General features: G+C 36.0%; 1 protein-coding gene across 4 annotated transcripts in view; it reads left to right on the forward strand.

The window, feature by feature from the left end:
- Positions 1 to 17,175, forward strand: part of FNBP1L (formin binding protein 1 like) — a 103,486-nt gene that overhangs the window by 36,538 nt on the left and 49,773 nt on the right. For all 4 annotated transcript variants that reach the window (XM_034653927.1, XM_034653925.1, XM_034653926.1 and 1 more), the window contains exon 2: positions 7,392 to 7,507. In XM_034653927.1, coding sequence (XP_034509818.1) covers positions 7,392 to 7,507 — 116 coding nt within the window. The remainder of the gene's footprint in view (positions 1 to 7,391; positions 7,508 to 17,175) is intronic.

Below are 17,175 nucleotides of genomic sequence, written 5' to 3' on the forward strand. Positions count from 1 at the left end.
TTTAAAAAAAAAATAAAATAAAATGAACATTTGTTCACTGAATATTTTAACATTTCAACCATGGATTCTGTTTGGATCTCTGCTATTTACTTTGCCTCTTTATTATTTGTATGAATATTACTAAATTACTTTCTCTGCTCACTTTCAGAATTTAAATCACTCATTTTCGAATGTGTGGAGTCTATGGTATTTATACTGTTTCTTAATGTAGTGTAATTAATATGTCTAGTTGAAAACCCAGATGTGTTATTCAGTGGATTAAATAAAATTTATCTTTAAAATAAGTGTTTCTTCACATTTTTAAATGTCATAACATTAAATCTATATTTGACATAAATTCTTATTTACAGTTTGTGGATTGACTGAGGCAAAAAAATCATTTATAATATGGGTATATATGTAATAATATTTAAAATTTTCTACTTTAAGACTTATGCCTTTCAGAGGTACTTTTTTTCAATTCAGATTTTTTCCCCCCAAAGTGGTTAAAAAACAGAGAACTTTGTTTCACTTTCAGATGTGTATATCTTGCCTTATCCTACCTTTTAATGTGGATTGGTATGTTTTATAGCTGGCCTTTATTTGGATCTATTTACTTAATAGGTATATGAAAATCTTAAATATATTTAACTCAATTATTTGGATGTCTAATTTTCTACTTGTACAGTTATCCAGTGATGTTTTCAAATATATAAAAAAATCAGAAATTAAAAATTTTATCAAAAGAGATTTTATAGGTTGTGACTTAACCTTCAGTAGCTGAAAAATAAAGTTTTACTATACTTTCTTAATATTCTAATTGGTTGGTTCTGGCGACCGACTCTAAAAATACCTTTTGGTGAGTTAATATATATAGTCCAAGGTTCTGTTCAGTGGAATTATAACATAAATGATTTTGTGTATTGCAGGAAATAGGAATGGCATTTAACTTTTTAATACAGTTTGATGTAGATCTTAGATATGAAGTTCTTTAGATGATTTAATTTTTCTTTGGGAATCCGGAAAGAGCTTGAAAGAGACCTGGGGGATATGTAAATTTGGACCAGTATTCTTAATTTAATTTGGAAGGTGATAAACTAAAATAAAAAAAAACTAGAATTCTATGTGGATACAAGAGAAGGTAAAGATAACAAAAAGCAGTAAGACCATATAATAGATTAGGGAGGACTTGATATAGATCAGATGATAATGCAAAGCTTAAAGGTAGGGTCTTCAAAGTAGAGCACACAAGATGATCCACTGAGATAAGGAGAAAATAACTTAGAATTTCTATTTATATATGTTATCTAAAAAAGAAAACATGTGATGCTTTACTAGTATTTTAAATATGAATTGATAGTGGAATCTTGTCTTTGACTTAAAGTTTCGTGTAAAGAAATTGTGATTAAATATAATACTATGTGATCATAGGCAAACAATAAGAAATGGCAAGGCTGATGCTTCTCTTCCTAATACATTTGAGAAAAAATATAAACAGTGGTTATTAACAATGTTTATTAAAGAAAAAAGATACAATGGCTGTATCATGATCATATGGACTAGATGTAGTTTCCCATAAGGAGATTATTTGAAATACGACTACTATCTGTTACTGTTAGTAATGAAGCTTGCCCTAAATGTATTTTGTGTCTTACGATAATCAGATAATAATATGAAGCCATCAGAATAAGCAAGAGTTTGAAGAATAAGAATGCAGACTGTGGGGGCGCCTGGGTGGCACGGCGGTTAAGCGTCTGCCTTCGGCTCAGGGCGTGATCCCGGCGTTATGGGATCGAGCCCCACATCAGGCTCCTCTGCTATGAGCCTGCTTCTTCCTCTCCCACTCCCCCTGCTTGTGTTCCCTCTCTTGCTGGCTGTCTCTATCTCTGTTGAATAAAGAAATTAAAAAATCTTTAAAAAAAAATGCAGATTGTGACCTCTGCAGTTTCTTAGTGATGTTTGTTTGTTTATTTATTATTTTTATAATTTTTTATTATGTTAGTCACCGTACAGTACATCCCTAGTTTTTGATGTAAAGTTCCATGATTCATTACTTGCGTATAACACCCAGTGCACCATGCGATACGTGCCCTCCTTAATACCCATCACCGGCCTATCCCATTACCCCACCTCCCTTNATATGATAATTGTCTTTCTCTGCTTGACTTATTTCACTTAGCATTATCTCCTCCAGTGCCGTCCATGTTGCAGCAAATGTTGAGAATTCGTTCTTTCTGATAGCTGAGTAATATTCCATTGTATATATGGACCACAGCTTCTTAATCCAGTCATCTGTTGAAGGGCATCTTAGCTCCTTCCACGATTTAGCTATTGTGGACAATGCTGCTATGAACATTGGGGTGCATATGGCCCTTCTCTTCACTACGTCTGTATCTCTGGGGTAAATACCCAGTAGTGCAATGGCTAGATCATAGGGTAGCTCTTTTTAACTTTCTGAGGGACCTCCACACTGTTTTCCAGAGTGGCTGTACCAACTTGCATTCCCACCAACAGTGTAAAAGGGACCCCCTTTCTCCACATCCTCTCCAACATTTGTTGTTTCTTGCCTTGCCAATTTTTGCCATTCTTAATGATATTTAAAGTCACATGATCAAGAGTATACTGAATTTCACTGAATTTGCTGATGTTGTTTGAAAGCCTCCCTCCTTTTATGGTGGTAAAATACAGATAACCTTTACTGTTTTAAGTGCACAATTTATTGACATTAAGTATATTCACGGTGTTGTACAGTCATCACCACCCTCCATCTCCAGAACTTTTTTCATCTTCCCAAACGAAACTCTACTTATTAAACCGGAATTCCCCATTGTCCCCTCAGCCCGTGATAGCCACATTCCTACTTTTTGTGTCTATGTATTTGACTACTCTATGCACTTCATGTGAACAGAATCACAGTATTTGTTCTGACTGGAGTATTTCACTTACCATAATGTCTTCAAGGCTCATCCATGTTATAGTGTCAGAATATCCTTTTAAGGGCTGAGTAATATTCCACCATGGGTATACACTACGATTTGTTTATTCATTATCCATTAATGGACATGTGGGTTGTTTTCACCTTTGGTTTTTGTGAATAATGCTGCTATGAACATGAGTGCATTGGAATTCTCTTCCGATTTCAGACTTAGTGGGTAAAAGCATGTTATTTAGAAATATACTTGCACTTCCTTTTGTGGTAAAAATAGTGATATATGTAAAACAACATGGTGACAGACTAATAATCTCAAAAAATACTGTTAGAAGGCTCATAGAAAATACTCCTAAAGAAATATTTTAGAAAAAATTATATGCTGAAAACATGGTTATACAGTTTAAGGTGTAGATGTTTCTAATATTTCAGTGTATGTTTTTAGATTATTTCAATAATAAAGTGTATTTAGAACTACTTTTTTTATTTTAGTGAACCACTAAAGGAAAGATGTGTTGAAGATTTATTCTTAATAGTAAATGATTTGAACAGTGTTTTATGACAAAATCATATAACCAGTGATACAGCAGTGCATTGACTGGAGTTTTAAAAAGGAAATTGGGATATGGTTGTAGTTTATTCACTTCGTCATTTATCAGTAAGCAAAAAAAAAGAAAAAGTGAAGCCAAAAGTTCACAGAATATTATAGCATATTTTTATTATGCTCATTTCTAAAAATGGTCATTTATTTATAAAAATAATGTCTTTGCAATACAGTAGATAGACTTTTTACTTTCAGGGTGAAGGTCAATCTTTGTTCTTAAGGCTTTCAATTGATTGGATGAGGCCCACCCATATCACTGAGGGTAATCTCTTTTAGTATAAATTCACCAATTTAAATATTAATCTCATCTAAAAAAATGCCTCACAGAAACACCCAGGATAATATTTGACCAAATATATGGGCAACATGGCCTAGCCAAATTGACACACAAAATTACTTCACAATTTCAGTGGAGTTTGAACTTATGTGTTAAAAATATAAAGATGCAGTGCTTTCTGATTGGTTCATAAAAATAAGAGACTAACATTAAGGACCTTTTTTAGCCAAATTTTAACACAAACTGTTGCGTATTGATGAATGAGGTTGAAAAAGGATTTGGAAAGTATTGTCAGTAGTGATTTTTTTCCACTTAGATCTTTAGATCTTTGTGAGGTGTTTTTTGGTTCCCCAACTATGACAACCACTAAAAACTAAATGTCACAGTTTGGAACCAAGGCTTTAGATTTCTTTGCCATTACTTTTTTTTTTTTAAGATTTTATCAATTTATTTTAGAGGGTGAGTGCACGTGAGTGCGTGTGTGGGCAAGCCGGGGGAGGGCAAAGGGGGAGCGAGAGGGACAAGCGGACTCCACACTGAGCTCAGAGCCCCACTCAGGTCATGATCTCATGACCTGAGTTGAAATCAAGAGTCCAGCTGAGCCACCCAGGTGCTCTGCCATTAAGTATTATGCCAAGATTTTAGAAATAATGAAACATATTTAATTCATTGATCTCACTAAAATTGTTAACATTTTAAAAAGTCATGGCCCAAAGACTTTTGTTTGTTAAATAAGTTTTAAAAAACTGTTTAAAGCTAATAATTATTTCATTTTCATTTTTTAAGATTTCTGTTTTTGTGGATTTCACAATTACATAATTTAATAGTATAGTTTAGGGGCGCCTGCGTCTCAGTCGTTAAGCGTCTGCCTTCAGCTCAGAGTGTGATCCCGGTGTTCTGGGATCGAGCCCCGCATCGGGCTCCTCCGCTGGGAGCCTGCTTCTTCCTCTCCCACTCCCCCTGCTTGTGTTCCGTTTCTTGCTGGCTGTCTCTCTCACTCTGTCAAATAAGTAAATAAATCTTTTTTAAAAAATAGTATAGTTTATATAATTTATAAATAACCACATATAATCGGGGTATTTGTTTAGATTTTTTACTGATAGGAGTTTGTAATTTTAAAAAATTGAAGATTTTATCTAGAAAATAAAGAAGTGTTAATGTAAAATTTGATGAAGAAGCTGGTAGGAAGAAGCCTTTGAAGCCTTTTGGAAAAATGAAGGATGATTGCTTTAGCTTCAGACTGTTCCTTTTTGGGGGAATGTTTTTTTGTTGAGAGTTTTTTAGTTTGGAAGGGAATTTAATTTGTAATAGGAAATATTAATAATATTCCAGTTAAGTTCACCAGGCAGTGCATTCTCTTGTTCTTTTCAAGTCTACTTTGGAAGCCAAATGTTAATGAAACAGTTGCATGAAAGAATAGAATTAGAGTAGCAATACCAAACTGTGATAGCCAGATGAATTCTATCTCTGCTGTTTAGGTAGAATTTACTTTTACAAGTAGAATTTTAAAATGATTTAAGGTAGGGAAAGAGACAAAAAGCAAACATTTGGAGATGACTTATTTGTAAATAATGAATCCTGTTAAACTATGGGTGATTTAGAAAAGAACAATTAGAGATAATAGAAAGGAATGATTTTTGAACATCTTATCAACATTACAGACTTGATATGGGAGAGGGAGAAAGCACCAAGTTATTAGTCTATCTGGAGATTATTCTTGAAGGATAGGAAATGATGGTTTCTTAGGCAACAGGTAGAAAGGAGTATCTTTTGGGGATGAAAGAGTTCTGCAGGACAATGATACTTTGTGATGTATTAGTATCATGTAGAACACTTAATAACATCATCATAACCCCAGTGAGGTGTGTGATGGGACTCCCATTTTAAGATGGACAGAGTTCAGAGAACCTTGGTAACTTGCCCAGGGTCAAACATCTGGTAAATGCAGAGCCCAGAATTTGAACTCAGGTATATTTGATTTTATTTAGCTTCATTGGGTGCCTACTATGGTGCCAGGCATGCTGCTTATGCCTTCGGAGTTCAGAGTTGAATAATACGTGGCTTCTGCCCTCAACAGAGTATGGCAAGTAAATAAGATAGTAATTTTTAAACATCTGCACAGCAAAGGAAACAACAACACTAAAATGCAACCTACGGAATGGGAGAAGATATTTGTAAATGACATATCCCATAAACGGTTTGTATCTAAAACATACGAAGAATTTACAAATCTCAACACCCCAAAAATGAATAATCCAATGAAAAAATGGGCAGAAGATGTGAATAGACATTTTTCCAAAGAAGAACTACGGATGGCTAATAGACACATGGAAAGATGCTTAAAATCATTGATCATCAGGGAAATGCAAATCAAAACTACGGTTATCACCTTACACCTGTCAGAATGGCTAAAATCAACAACAGAAGAAACAACAGGTGTTGGCAAGGATGTGGAGAAAAGGGAACCCAGAACCCTCTTGCAGTGTTGGTAGGAATGCAAACTGGTGCAGCCACTTTGGAAAAAAGTATGGAGTTCCTCAAAAAGTTAAAAATAGAACTATCCTATGATCCAGCAATCACACTAGTAGGTATTTACCCAAAGAATACAAAAATACTAATTCAAAAGGATACATACAACCTGATGTTTATAGCAGCATTATCTACAATAGCCAAAGTACGGAAATAGCCCAAGTGTCCATTGATAAATGCATAAAGAAGATGTGGGGTGTGTGTGTGTGTGTGTGTATTTGTATATATTTAGTGTATATATGTATATATTTAGTGTATATATATATTTTATATATATAGTGTGTATATACATATATGCGCCATAAAAAAGAACGAAGTCTTGCCATTTGCAACAACATGGATGGAGCTAGAGAGTATCCAAAGTGAAATAAGTCAGTCAGAGAAAGACAGATACCATTTGATTTCACTCATATGTGGAATTTAAGAAACAAAAGCAGAAGAAAAAAAGGAGAGAGAGAGGCAAACCTAGGAACAGACTCTTAACCATAGAAAACAAACTGATGTGTACCAGAAGGGAGGTGAGTGGGTGATGGGGATTAAGGAGTGCACTTGTGATGAGCACTGAGTGATGTATGAAGTGTTGAATCACTATACTGTATACCTGAAACTAGTGATTACAGTGTGTGTTAACTAATTGGATTTTAAATAAAAACGTAAAAAATAGTAACTTCTGGGAGCCTTGGAGACCCAGAGAAAGACCAACATACCCAGTCTGAGAATTTAGGGCCATTTTTCTGGAAGCCATAGTGCCTGAACCAAATCTCAAAGGAGGAGTAAGAGTAAATTGTAAAAAGGTGACCAGGGGAGGGTGTTGCATCCAGTGGAAACCACATATGTAAAGGCGTTTAGACATAAAGTAGTGTAAATTATGCTAAGAAGTTTGGCATTCTAAGAAATTTAGCATTTATAGCTTCTCTGTAGATCTTAAAGGGCGAAGTGGGTAGAGACCAGAAGAGCCTAGATTTTTTTCCTTTTATACCTCATTGCCTCTCTGAATAAATATCAGAAGCTGATTAAAATATTTGTGGATTAAATTTTAGACGTTTCAATGTGTTTTTACCTTTCTTTTCTAGGATCAGTTCGACAGCTTAGACAAGCATACACAATGGGGAATTGACTTCTTGGAAAGATATGCCAAATTTGTTAAAGAGAGGATAGAAATTGAACAGAACTATGCGAAACAACTGAGGTGAGTTAAAGTTTTTTCAGTTCTCAGAAATGAAATTACATCTTAAGTAGTTGAGTATTAGATAAATGTAAATTCTGTGGGGTTTTTTGGGTCAGAATTAGATTGAATTAGGTAACTGATTTTTTAAACGATCAATTTAATTAAATCATTGCTGGTACCACAAGGAATATTGGCTAGCTAGATCATAAACAGACATCATTCCAGAAACATCTTAAAATCAGGAAGTAAAATGCTAGGAAAAATACCTGAGTAATACAGTTTTTCCCTGTAACATTTTGCTTTAGTAATCTTTTGAAAGCACTGAAGACTTCTTCAGTTTCTCAGATCTTCAGAAATTCTATAACTTGGAAATCCAAGTATGTTGAGCTGTGTTTCTGTCAAAAATCAGATATATATTACTGATGAAAGTGATGTTGGAGTAGGTGTTAGAAGATAATACTTTTAAAGGGAAAATTTATCTTTAAAACAAATGGAATTTATCTTAAGATTTTGTTCAAGTGGAGAATCATTGTTAGACTACAATTTGACAGTTTTTGCTAGAACTTAATAAAAATTGTGCTTAGGGGGAGTCTGGGTGGCTCATTCAGTTAAGCGTCTGACTCTTGGTTTTGGCTCGGTCATGATCTCAGGGTCCTGAGATCAAGCCCCACATTGGGCTCCATGCCCAGCGTGGACTCTCTTTCTCCCTCTGCCCCTCCCCCCTGCTCCCTCTCTCTCTTAAAAAAAAAAAAAAAGGTGCTTGAAGCCTTAAAGACCAGAAACCAATATAAAGTTCTGGCTAGCAGGGTTAAGATTCCTTATATTGCAGGTGACAGAAAAATCCAACCTAAAACAGGCACGCATAACTAAAAAATTCAGGTATATTTTGATTCAGGGGTCAAATGTTTCCAGGCACCATTTCTTGGCTCTGCTTCCCCTTGTTGTCTTTATCTTTAGGTTCCATTCAGTACTACCCTTTCCACCCCCTTAGCTCTAGATTTCGTATCATCATACCTCCACATTCCAGGGAAGAATGATGGTCTTTTCTGTTGTGCCTTTGGGGGAGGAGAGAGAAAGGAAAAGGGGAAAAGAAGGAATTAGAAGAAGGGAGAAGTGGGGGATGGAAGGAAAGCAGAGTGCAAGCTGCACCGTCTTTTGTTTTCCAGAAGTTCCAGTGAAGGTTTCCTTTTGTCATGTTAAACCTGGTTAGGTTATATGCTTCTACTGAACAATTCAGAGGTGAGAATATTAGGTTAACTTATAGCTAATGATGGGGGAAGATAGTTACCGTTACCCTGAAGAAATTTAAGGTAGCGGGTGGCAGAAGGTAGGGGGATATTTGAGTGATAAGCCACATATATTTACTGCAGTAGTAGTAGTATATGTCACCGTTGACTGGTTGTAGGGATGCCATAGACTAATGTGATGAATAGATTACTTAAACAATATTTTTATAATGATATATATACTATTATCATGACATTTACTGACAATGTGGCTTCATGCTAATTTCCTGATCCATTTACTTCCTCTTTTTTTTTTAAGCAAGGTATTTCCTACTAGTATATTAATAATAGTGATAATGATAGTTCACCTGTCTAAAAGTTATGATCTGGAAACTTTACCTCCAGAAACATCTAGAAATGTTAAGGACTTTCGAGAAGTTAAAATAGCAGTAAAAAAATGTATCCACATGTGAACAATGAAAAATTTCCCTCATTTAATTTTTTAAAAAAAGAGATTTATTTATTTATTTATTTATTTATTTGACAGAGGCAGAGACAGCCAGCGAGAGAGGGAACACAAGCAGGGGGAGTGGGAGAGGAAGAAGCAGGCTCATAGCAGAAGAGCCTGATGTGGGGCTCGATCCCATAACACCGGGATCACGCCCTGAGCCGAAGGCAGACGCTTAACCGCTGTGCCACCCAGGCGCCCCTCCCTCATTTAATTTTTAATTTGATCTCATTTCTAGCATATTAGTTCTCTGGTTTCAAGTTTTTCTTTTTACTTTTTTTTTCTTTTTTAAAGGTTTATTTATTTGAGAGAGAGAACATAGCAGAAGGGGCAGAGGGAGAGAGAATCTCAAGCTGATTCAGCACTGAGTGTGGAGCCCGACACAGGACTCGATCACACAACCCTGAGATCAGGGCTTAAGCCGAAACTAAGAGTCGTGACTTAACCAAGTGTGCCATCTAGGTGCCCCAAGTTTCCAAGGTTTTCAGTGGAAGTGAGGAGAAGAAATAGAAATGAAGTGACAGTAAAGGAAAAGTTTAACATATTATAAAAAATGGATGAAAACAATGTTTCCAACCTAAAAATACCTTGTCAGTAAGGGAATGATGAAAAATACTATGGAATATGCAGTTTAAACACATCAGGTGTAGCAGGATAAACTTAAAAGGCTATTCAGTCCATCAGGGTAAAAAAGCAAGTTGTAGAACTGAATGTACAGCAAGATCTCTTGTTCACTCAAGTTTGTGTATACAGTTATTTATAAAAATTGTATGTATTCTGAAGAGATTTAGGATACACCCCAAACTGTTTTACAGTGGTTATCCCTGGGAAATGGGAGTGGGAGGTTGGTAGGGGAAGGAACGTAAAACACTTTCTACTTAGACTTTTGAATTACACTGAAGGTTTTTCTTTTCTTTTTCTTTCTTTTTTTTTTTTTTTTTTAAAGATTTTATTTATTTATTTGACAGAGAAAGAGACAGCTAGTGAGAGAGGGAACACAAGCAGGGGGAGTGGGAGAGGAAGAAGCAGGCTCATACCGGAGGAGCCCAATTTGGGGCTCAATCCCATAACGCCGGGATCACGTCCTGAGCTGAAGGCAGACGCTTAGCCGCTGTGCCTCCCAGGCGCCCCACACTGAAAGTTTTTCAATGCTTGTATATTATTTTTATGGTTTAAAACACTTGTTCTTAAGCAAAGAAGATGATATACTTCAAAAGAAAGTTCTGTTACAAATTGTAAAAATTGGTAGTTTATAAGGTAAATTTGAGCAATCTGGAGTATTTTAACTATCTAGAGTATCTCTGGACTCAAGGGTTTCAGGAAGGCCAAGGTTGAACTAGAGTAACAGGACTAATCATATCGCAGATTTCTTTGCCTTTCTGTTTTGTGACTGATAATAACCGTTATAATTTTCACTTGTCAAAATTGATTTGAACACCACTTCATTGAAGCAAGGGTGGCTAGAGCCCACAATTACATGATGTGGAAAATACAATTTTGTAGTGAGAAAGTAGGCTTTCTTATGTATAGATGCTCTAGATCAGGGATCTGCATCTTTCTTCTGTCCCAGCACACTAAAGAAATTTGGCACATTTCCATTTTAACAGTCACTCTCCGATGTAGTGATTTTCAACGAAGGCAGGATTATTGGAAGGTGGTGAGGAATTCCAGTGAGGAAGAATTGGGAGGAGGCATATTTAACTAGAAACCACTACTCCCTTCCCTCCCTCTACATTGAGATTTGCTCCTTTGGTTGAATACTTAGTAAATGATTGAATTATCAGCTGCTCTTTGTATCTGTTCGTCCAAAGGGAAGAAGTTTGCCTTGTTTATTTCCTCTTTAATGGGAAAAATTCTTTTGGTTAACTCCCTCCTGTTTTTGCTACTATGGAAAACAATATCTTTCATAGTGAGGCAGCCTTTTTTTTCTCCTAAATAGTAACTTTATTCAGAATGTTACACATTTACATTTTAGATATGTTGTAAGATTAAAATATGTCAGTCTTTAGTACGTTCAGTTTATTTTCTTTTTCCCCTTCTTTTGTCAGTTTTGATGGTTCTGGTTTAACTTTATTTTGATTTTTGGTATTGATTGATTTTGGTAGTGGTTTGAGGATGGGAATACATAGAAAATAAAGCTTCTATCCAGTCATGTATGGAGACAGAGATAATTGAATCATTTCCATTTTAATTGTTGATATATGATGACTTCATATTATTTGGTAAAATGCTTTTGGGTTTGCAGGCATAAAAAACTGAAATTGGTCATTCTTTTAATAAACTTACACTATTTGTATGGCAGAGATTAAAATTTGTTTAGTAAAAGAAGCTGAAATGTGATAGGTATGTACCATTTTATATCATTTATTTTTTTTTTTAAAGATTTATTTGAGAGAGAGAGAGGGCATGGGCACAGGGGCGGGGGCCGGGGCAGAGGGAGACAGTCCCAGACAGACTCCACACTGAGTGTAGAGCCTGATGCAGAGCTTGATCCCAGGACCCTGAGATCACGACCTGAGCCGAAACCAAGAGTTGGATGTTTAACTGACTGTGCCACCCAGGTGCCCCATTTTTTTTTTCTAGTAAAGATAATTACAGTATTAAGTTCTGTCATAGAGATTGCTCTATGAAATTATATTCCCCTACTTCCACCACAGACCATTCCCTTTTGGTTCAAATGTGGTAGTGTGGTATACCGGAAGAGAAATAGATTGGACGACAGAAGCCTAATAGCTACTTTCATTTTAACCAGAACAGAAATCTCCAAATTCCATTTGATCTTATATTCTGTACCAATGCCAAGCCTGGCCAACATAGCTGGTACTTCTGGAGCTGAGTGACTATAAGTTTGAATGAATAAATAATTGATCTGTATTTCAGTTTAGTTGAGAAATTAGGATCTCTGGGGGCGCCTGGGTGGCTAAGTCGGTTAAGCGGCTGCCTTCAGCTCAGGTTATAATCCCAGGGTTCTGGGATTGAGCCCCACGTTGGGCTCCCTGCTCAGCAGGGAGTCGTCTTCTCCCTCTCCTTCTACCGCTTCCCCTGGCAGTGAGCTTTGTCTGTGTCAAATTAATAAATAAAATCTTAAAAAAAATAAAAGGAAATTAGGATCTCTGGTCATATGATGAACCTTTGACAAAGTACTGCTTTCTATCCATACTAGAGTTTTTGTCATGTACATCATTGTGATGAGGTGGTTCTACTAAAGCTGTCCTAAATACTTAGGGTTGACTTAGATACCGAATGATCGAAATAAAACCAGTTTTTATTTTCTATTTAGTCTTTACTTTCTCATGCCTCTTTATCAGAATTTTCTGTTTCTTTGTCACTTTATTTATTCTCACAGGAACCCAGGGAGCTCATCTTAGTACCGATTTGATGAAAGTGGAGATTATTTAATTTTTATTATTTTTTTGGATTTATTTCTTTATTTTAGAAAGAAAGTGTGCAAGGCGGGTGGAGAGGAGGGGCACCTGGGTGACTCAGTTGGTTAAGTGTCTGCTTTTGACTCAGGTCATGATCCTGGGGTCCTGGGATGGAGCCCAGCCTCAGCTCCCCACTCAGTGGGGACCCTGCTTCTCCCTTTCCCTCTGCTGCTCCCTCCTGCCCATGCTTTCTCTCACTCTCTCTCAAATAAATAAATAAAATCTTTAAAAAAATAAATAAAATGTAAACTTCACAAAGGAAAGAGATTTTTTGTTTGTTCTGTATACGCAGTGCCTGGCACAGAACAAGCACTTTTTTTGTATTTACTGAGCACTTATATGGCATTTAATGTATCGGCACTGTTCTGGTGCTTTTATACATGATAATATGTTTTGTTTTCATAAAAACCCAGTGAGATGTCAGTATTATTTTAAAGATTAGGAAACTGAGTTACAGAGAGTTGAAGAAAGTTAGCTGGATTCAAACTAGCTGCAGAGTCTGGCCTCTTGATAGTACATCATGGCTGCTTCAGCATAGGAAGAATGAATAATTCTCTGTTGAGGATTTTTTTTCCCCATCACTAGTGTCTGGTACCACTGAGATATCTTTGGGTCTCGAATATTTTACTAGAGACAATAATAAATTATTTAAAAACTATATAACATAGTCTTTACAACTAACACATCTGTTTTTAATGTTACAGCTAACAGAAACTAAAATGTAAATTAAATTATGTACTTCATAAATTTAGGTCTGGTTGTATGTTTTCCATAAAGATAAGAATAGGTTGGGGGGAAAAAAGGTTAACACCTTGGAAGTCCTTCTTCCTTTTAAGAAAATTTTTTTCATTAAGGAAAGAAAACCTTTCAAGAAGCCCTATTTATTTTCATTTCCTTCTTGAGACGTTAAGAATACTTTGGGGGCACCTGGGTGGCTCAGTCAGTTAAGGGTCCTAGGATTGAGCCTTGTCTGCTGGGCTCCCTGCTCACCAGGAAGTCTGCTTCTCCCTCTCCCTCTGCCCTTCTCCCCAGTTGTGCTTCCTCCCTCTCTCTCTCTCTCAAATAAATAAAAATCTTTAAAGAAAAGAATACTTCTGGGTATTTTTTAAACTTCATATTGAAAGTGTTTTTTTAATTATGAGAATTTAAGATAAATACTTTTTACTTTTATTGTTCCTATAACCTATTATAAATTGGTGTGAGGGATAGCATAATGTTACTTTAGTTCTCTCTGATTCTTGCCTTTAATATTTTCCTTAACTGTCTTAGCTCTTTTCTCCTGATGACTTAGAGAGCAAACACTATGACAGCTCAACAACCTTTTCTTTAATGTCACGTAACTATAGTTTCTTGATATGTTTGGATTGGACTTCATGTAGTTATTATTAGCATATTTTAGCTTTTTGATAATTTTGTTTTTTGATCATTGGCATTCTTCTCCTATCCTCCTTTGTACTTTTTGTGAGCCATAGAGCTCTATTTTTATCCTCATTTCATGCTGTTATACCTAAAATGCTGCTGCCTGCTCCCAGCCCTCCTAACTTAATTACTGTAACACCAAACTACTAACCTCCATTTTTAACAACTGGATTGTTTTTGGGTGTCCATTTCAGTTTATATATGCTGCTGTCTTATTTAATCTTCACAAGAGTTTGATGATATTTGTTACCATTGTATTTTTAAGACCTTTCCTTTAAAGTATTTTCTCTATAGCAAGCATCCAACAGTAAACTGTCGAGGAATGATTCAGTCAACGTGGAATGATTCGTTTAACTAGTAAAGTAACTCAGGCTCATCACCTTAATGAGAATCACAAACCCTGTTCCTGATTTTTGTATTAAAATGTTTTAGATTTATTTTAAATTAAATGATGAAGCAGAACCTAGCAAGTAAAACACAGAGCTCTTAGGAAAGAAAGTTCAAATCAGTTGTGTTAAATATTTTGATAGTAAACTTTCTAATGAAAAGGATTTAAAGACCTCATTATTGTTTAAACAACTACAAAAATAACTTGATTGTTAATGGTGTTGGCTGTGTAGATCACGTCATTAATCTCTTGGCTCTTTCATTATTTCTTGTAGTTTTATTTCCAAATTATTTTTTGTACTATATTAATTGTGTAGCAGTGATTAAAATGAGGTAAAATGTTTATTTCCTTATCCTGTATTTATAAAATATAGGTAATTCAGATTTAGCTGCTTATTTGAATCTGGACTTTGAAGATGTTATATAGTTGTCTTTTAAGAATCTAATTATTAGAAGGGGAACAGAAATTACCATCTCAGTCATTTCTAAGTGTACATTTTAGGTGCCTAAGTATATTCATACCATTATGCAACCAATCTCCAGAACTTATTCATCTTGAAAAGCTAAAATTCTGTACCTGTTAAACAATAACTCCCCCATTTTCTCCTCCCAGCCTCTGCAGTTCTAGTTTATGTTTCTGTGAATTTAACTACTCTAGGTACCTCAAAAGTAAAATAGAGTATTTCTTTTTTTGCAACTGGCTTGTTTCACTTAGCATAATATAAGGGTTATACATGTTGGAACATGTTCAGAATTTCCTTCCTTTTAAGGCTAAATATTATTCCATTGTATGCATATACCACATTTTGTTTATCTGTTAATGGACATTTTAGTTATTATGAATAATGATGATATGAACATGTGTGTACAAATATTTGTTTGAGTTCCTGCTTTTAATTCTTTTGAGTGTATACCTAGAATAGGAATTTCTGGATCATGTGGTAAATCTGTAATTTTTTGAAGAACCATCATACTGTTTTCCTCAGTGGCTGTGAACTGTTTTTCATTCCCACCAGCAATGCCCAAGGTTTCCAATTTCTTCCCCTTCTTGCCAAAACTTTTTAATTTTTGTGTTTTTTTTTTTTTTTTTTGAAGTGGTCTCCTCGCCCAGCATCAGACCAGTGTGGGGCTTGAACTCAAGACCCCTGAGATCAAGACCTGAGCTGCTGAAATCAAGAGTCAGGTGCTTAACCAACTGAGCCACCCAGGGGCCCTTTGTTTTTGATTTTGATAGCAGCCCTCCTAAATAGGTGCAAGAGATCTCATTGTGGTTCTGATTTGCATTTCTCTAATTAGTGATATTGAGCATTTTTTCCGTATGCTTGAAGGCCATTTGTGTATCTTTGAAGAAATGCTATTCGAGGTCTTTGTCCAATTTTTAAATCAAATTATTTGGGTTTTTTTGTTACCGAATTTTAGGTGTTTTGAATATATTCTCTGGATTTTAACCCCTTACCAGATACATGAGTTGTAAATTCTTTCTCCCATTCCGTTGGTTGGTTGTCTTTTCATCCTGTTCATTGTGACCTTGGATGCACAAGTTTTCCATTTTGATGTCCACTTTACTTTTCTTTCATTGCCTGTGCTTTTGGTGTAATATCCAAGAAATCATTGCCAAATAAGCTTCCCCCTGTTTTTTCTTAAGAGTCTTGTGGTGTTAGGGCTTACGTTTAGGTCTTTGATCCATTTTGAGTTAGTCTTTGTATGTGGTAGAAGGTAAGGGTACACAACTTTATTCTTCTGTGCATAGATCTCTTTAATTTTACTATATGAGAAAAGATTCGTGGCTGTAAGTGATGGAAAACCCAGTTTGAATGATAAGTATAATGGGAAATTTATTGACAAGAGAAATTTATTGGTTTATTTGCTGATATCTTTTATTAATTTTACTTTTTAATTGAAGGCCTGGGATGCAGCTAGGTCACAGGAGAAAAAAGAGTCAGTACCTGAACACAGCCAGAGCTCATTGTTTTTTCTTTTTCTAGATAAATAAAAAAATTTTTTTTTTGGGGGGGGTGCTTCTTTTGGTGGGTTGCCTTTATTCTTTCGGTGCGGACTGGATTTCTCTGTATAGCAGGAAATACAGTCACCGACGGTCAAGTTTTATGTCTCAGATATTAAACTCTCATACTGGCCTCAAAGCTATATCAGGTCCCAAGACTTAAAAAATCCAGGAAGAAAAACTCCTTCGCCCAGTGAGATTCAGTTTTCTATCTCTGGATCACTTAACTTAGACCCACAAATAGGGCCACTTGTATTAATCTGGCAACTCCTAAGCATGTTAACTGTTAGATGTGGGGGAAAGGGCAGTTAAGAAGAGCGATGCTGGGGGCGCCTGGGTGGCACAGCGGTTAAGCGTCTGCCTTTGGCTCAGGGCGTGATCCCAGAGTTCTGGGATCGAGCCCCAACATCAGGCTCCTCTGCTCAGAGCCTGCTTCTTCCTCTCCCACTCTCCCTGCTTGTGTTCCCTCTCTCGCTGGCTGTCTCTATCTCTGTTGAATAAATAAATAATATCTTTAAAAAAAAAAAAAGCGATGCTGATCAGTCTCAGGTATCTAATACTACCCTTCTGCCAGGAGAAAGCGTCTGCCTTTGGCTCAGGGCGTGATCCCAGAGTTCTGGGATCGAGCCCCACATCAGGCTCCTCTGCTCAGAGCCTGCTTCTTCCTCTCCCACTCTCCCTGCTTGTGTTCCCTCTCTCGCTGGCTGTCTCTATCTCTGTTG

The sequence above is a fragment of the Ailuropoda melanoleuca genome, chromosome 2, assembly GCF_002007445.2.
Source record: "Ailuropoda melanoleuca isolate Jingjing chromosome 2, ASM200744v2, whole genome shotgun sequence".
Lineage (NCBI taxonomy): Eukaryota > Metazoa > Chordata > Mammalia > Carnivora > Ursidae > Ailuropoda > Ailuropoda melanoleuca.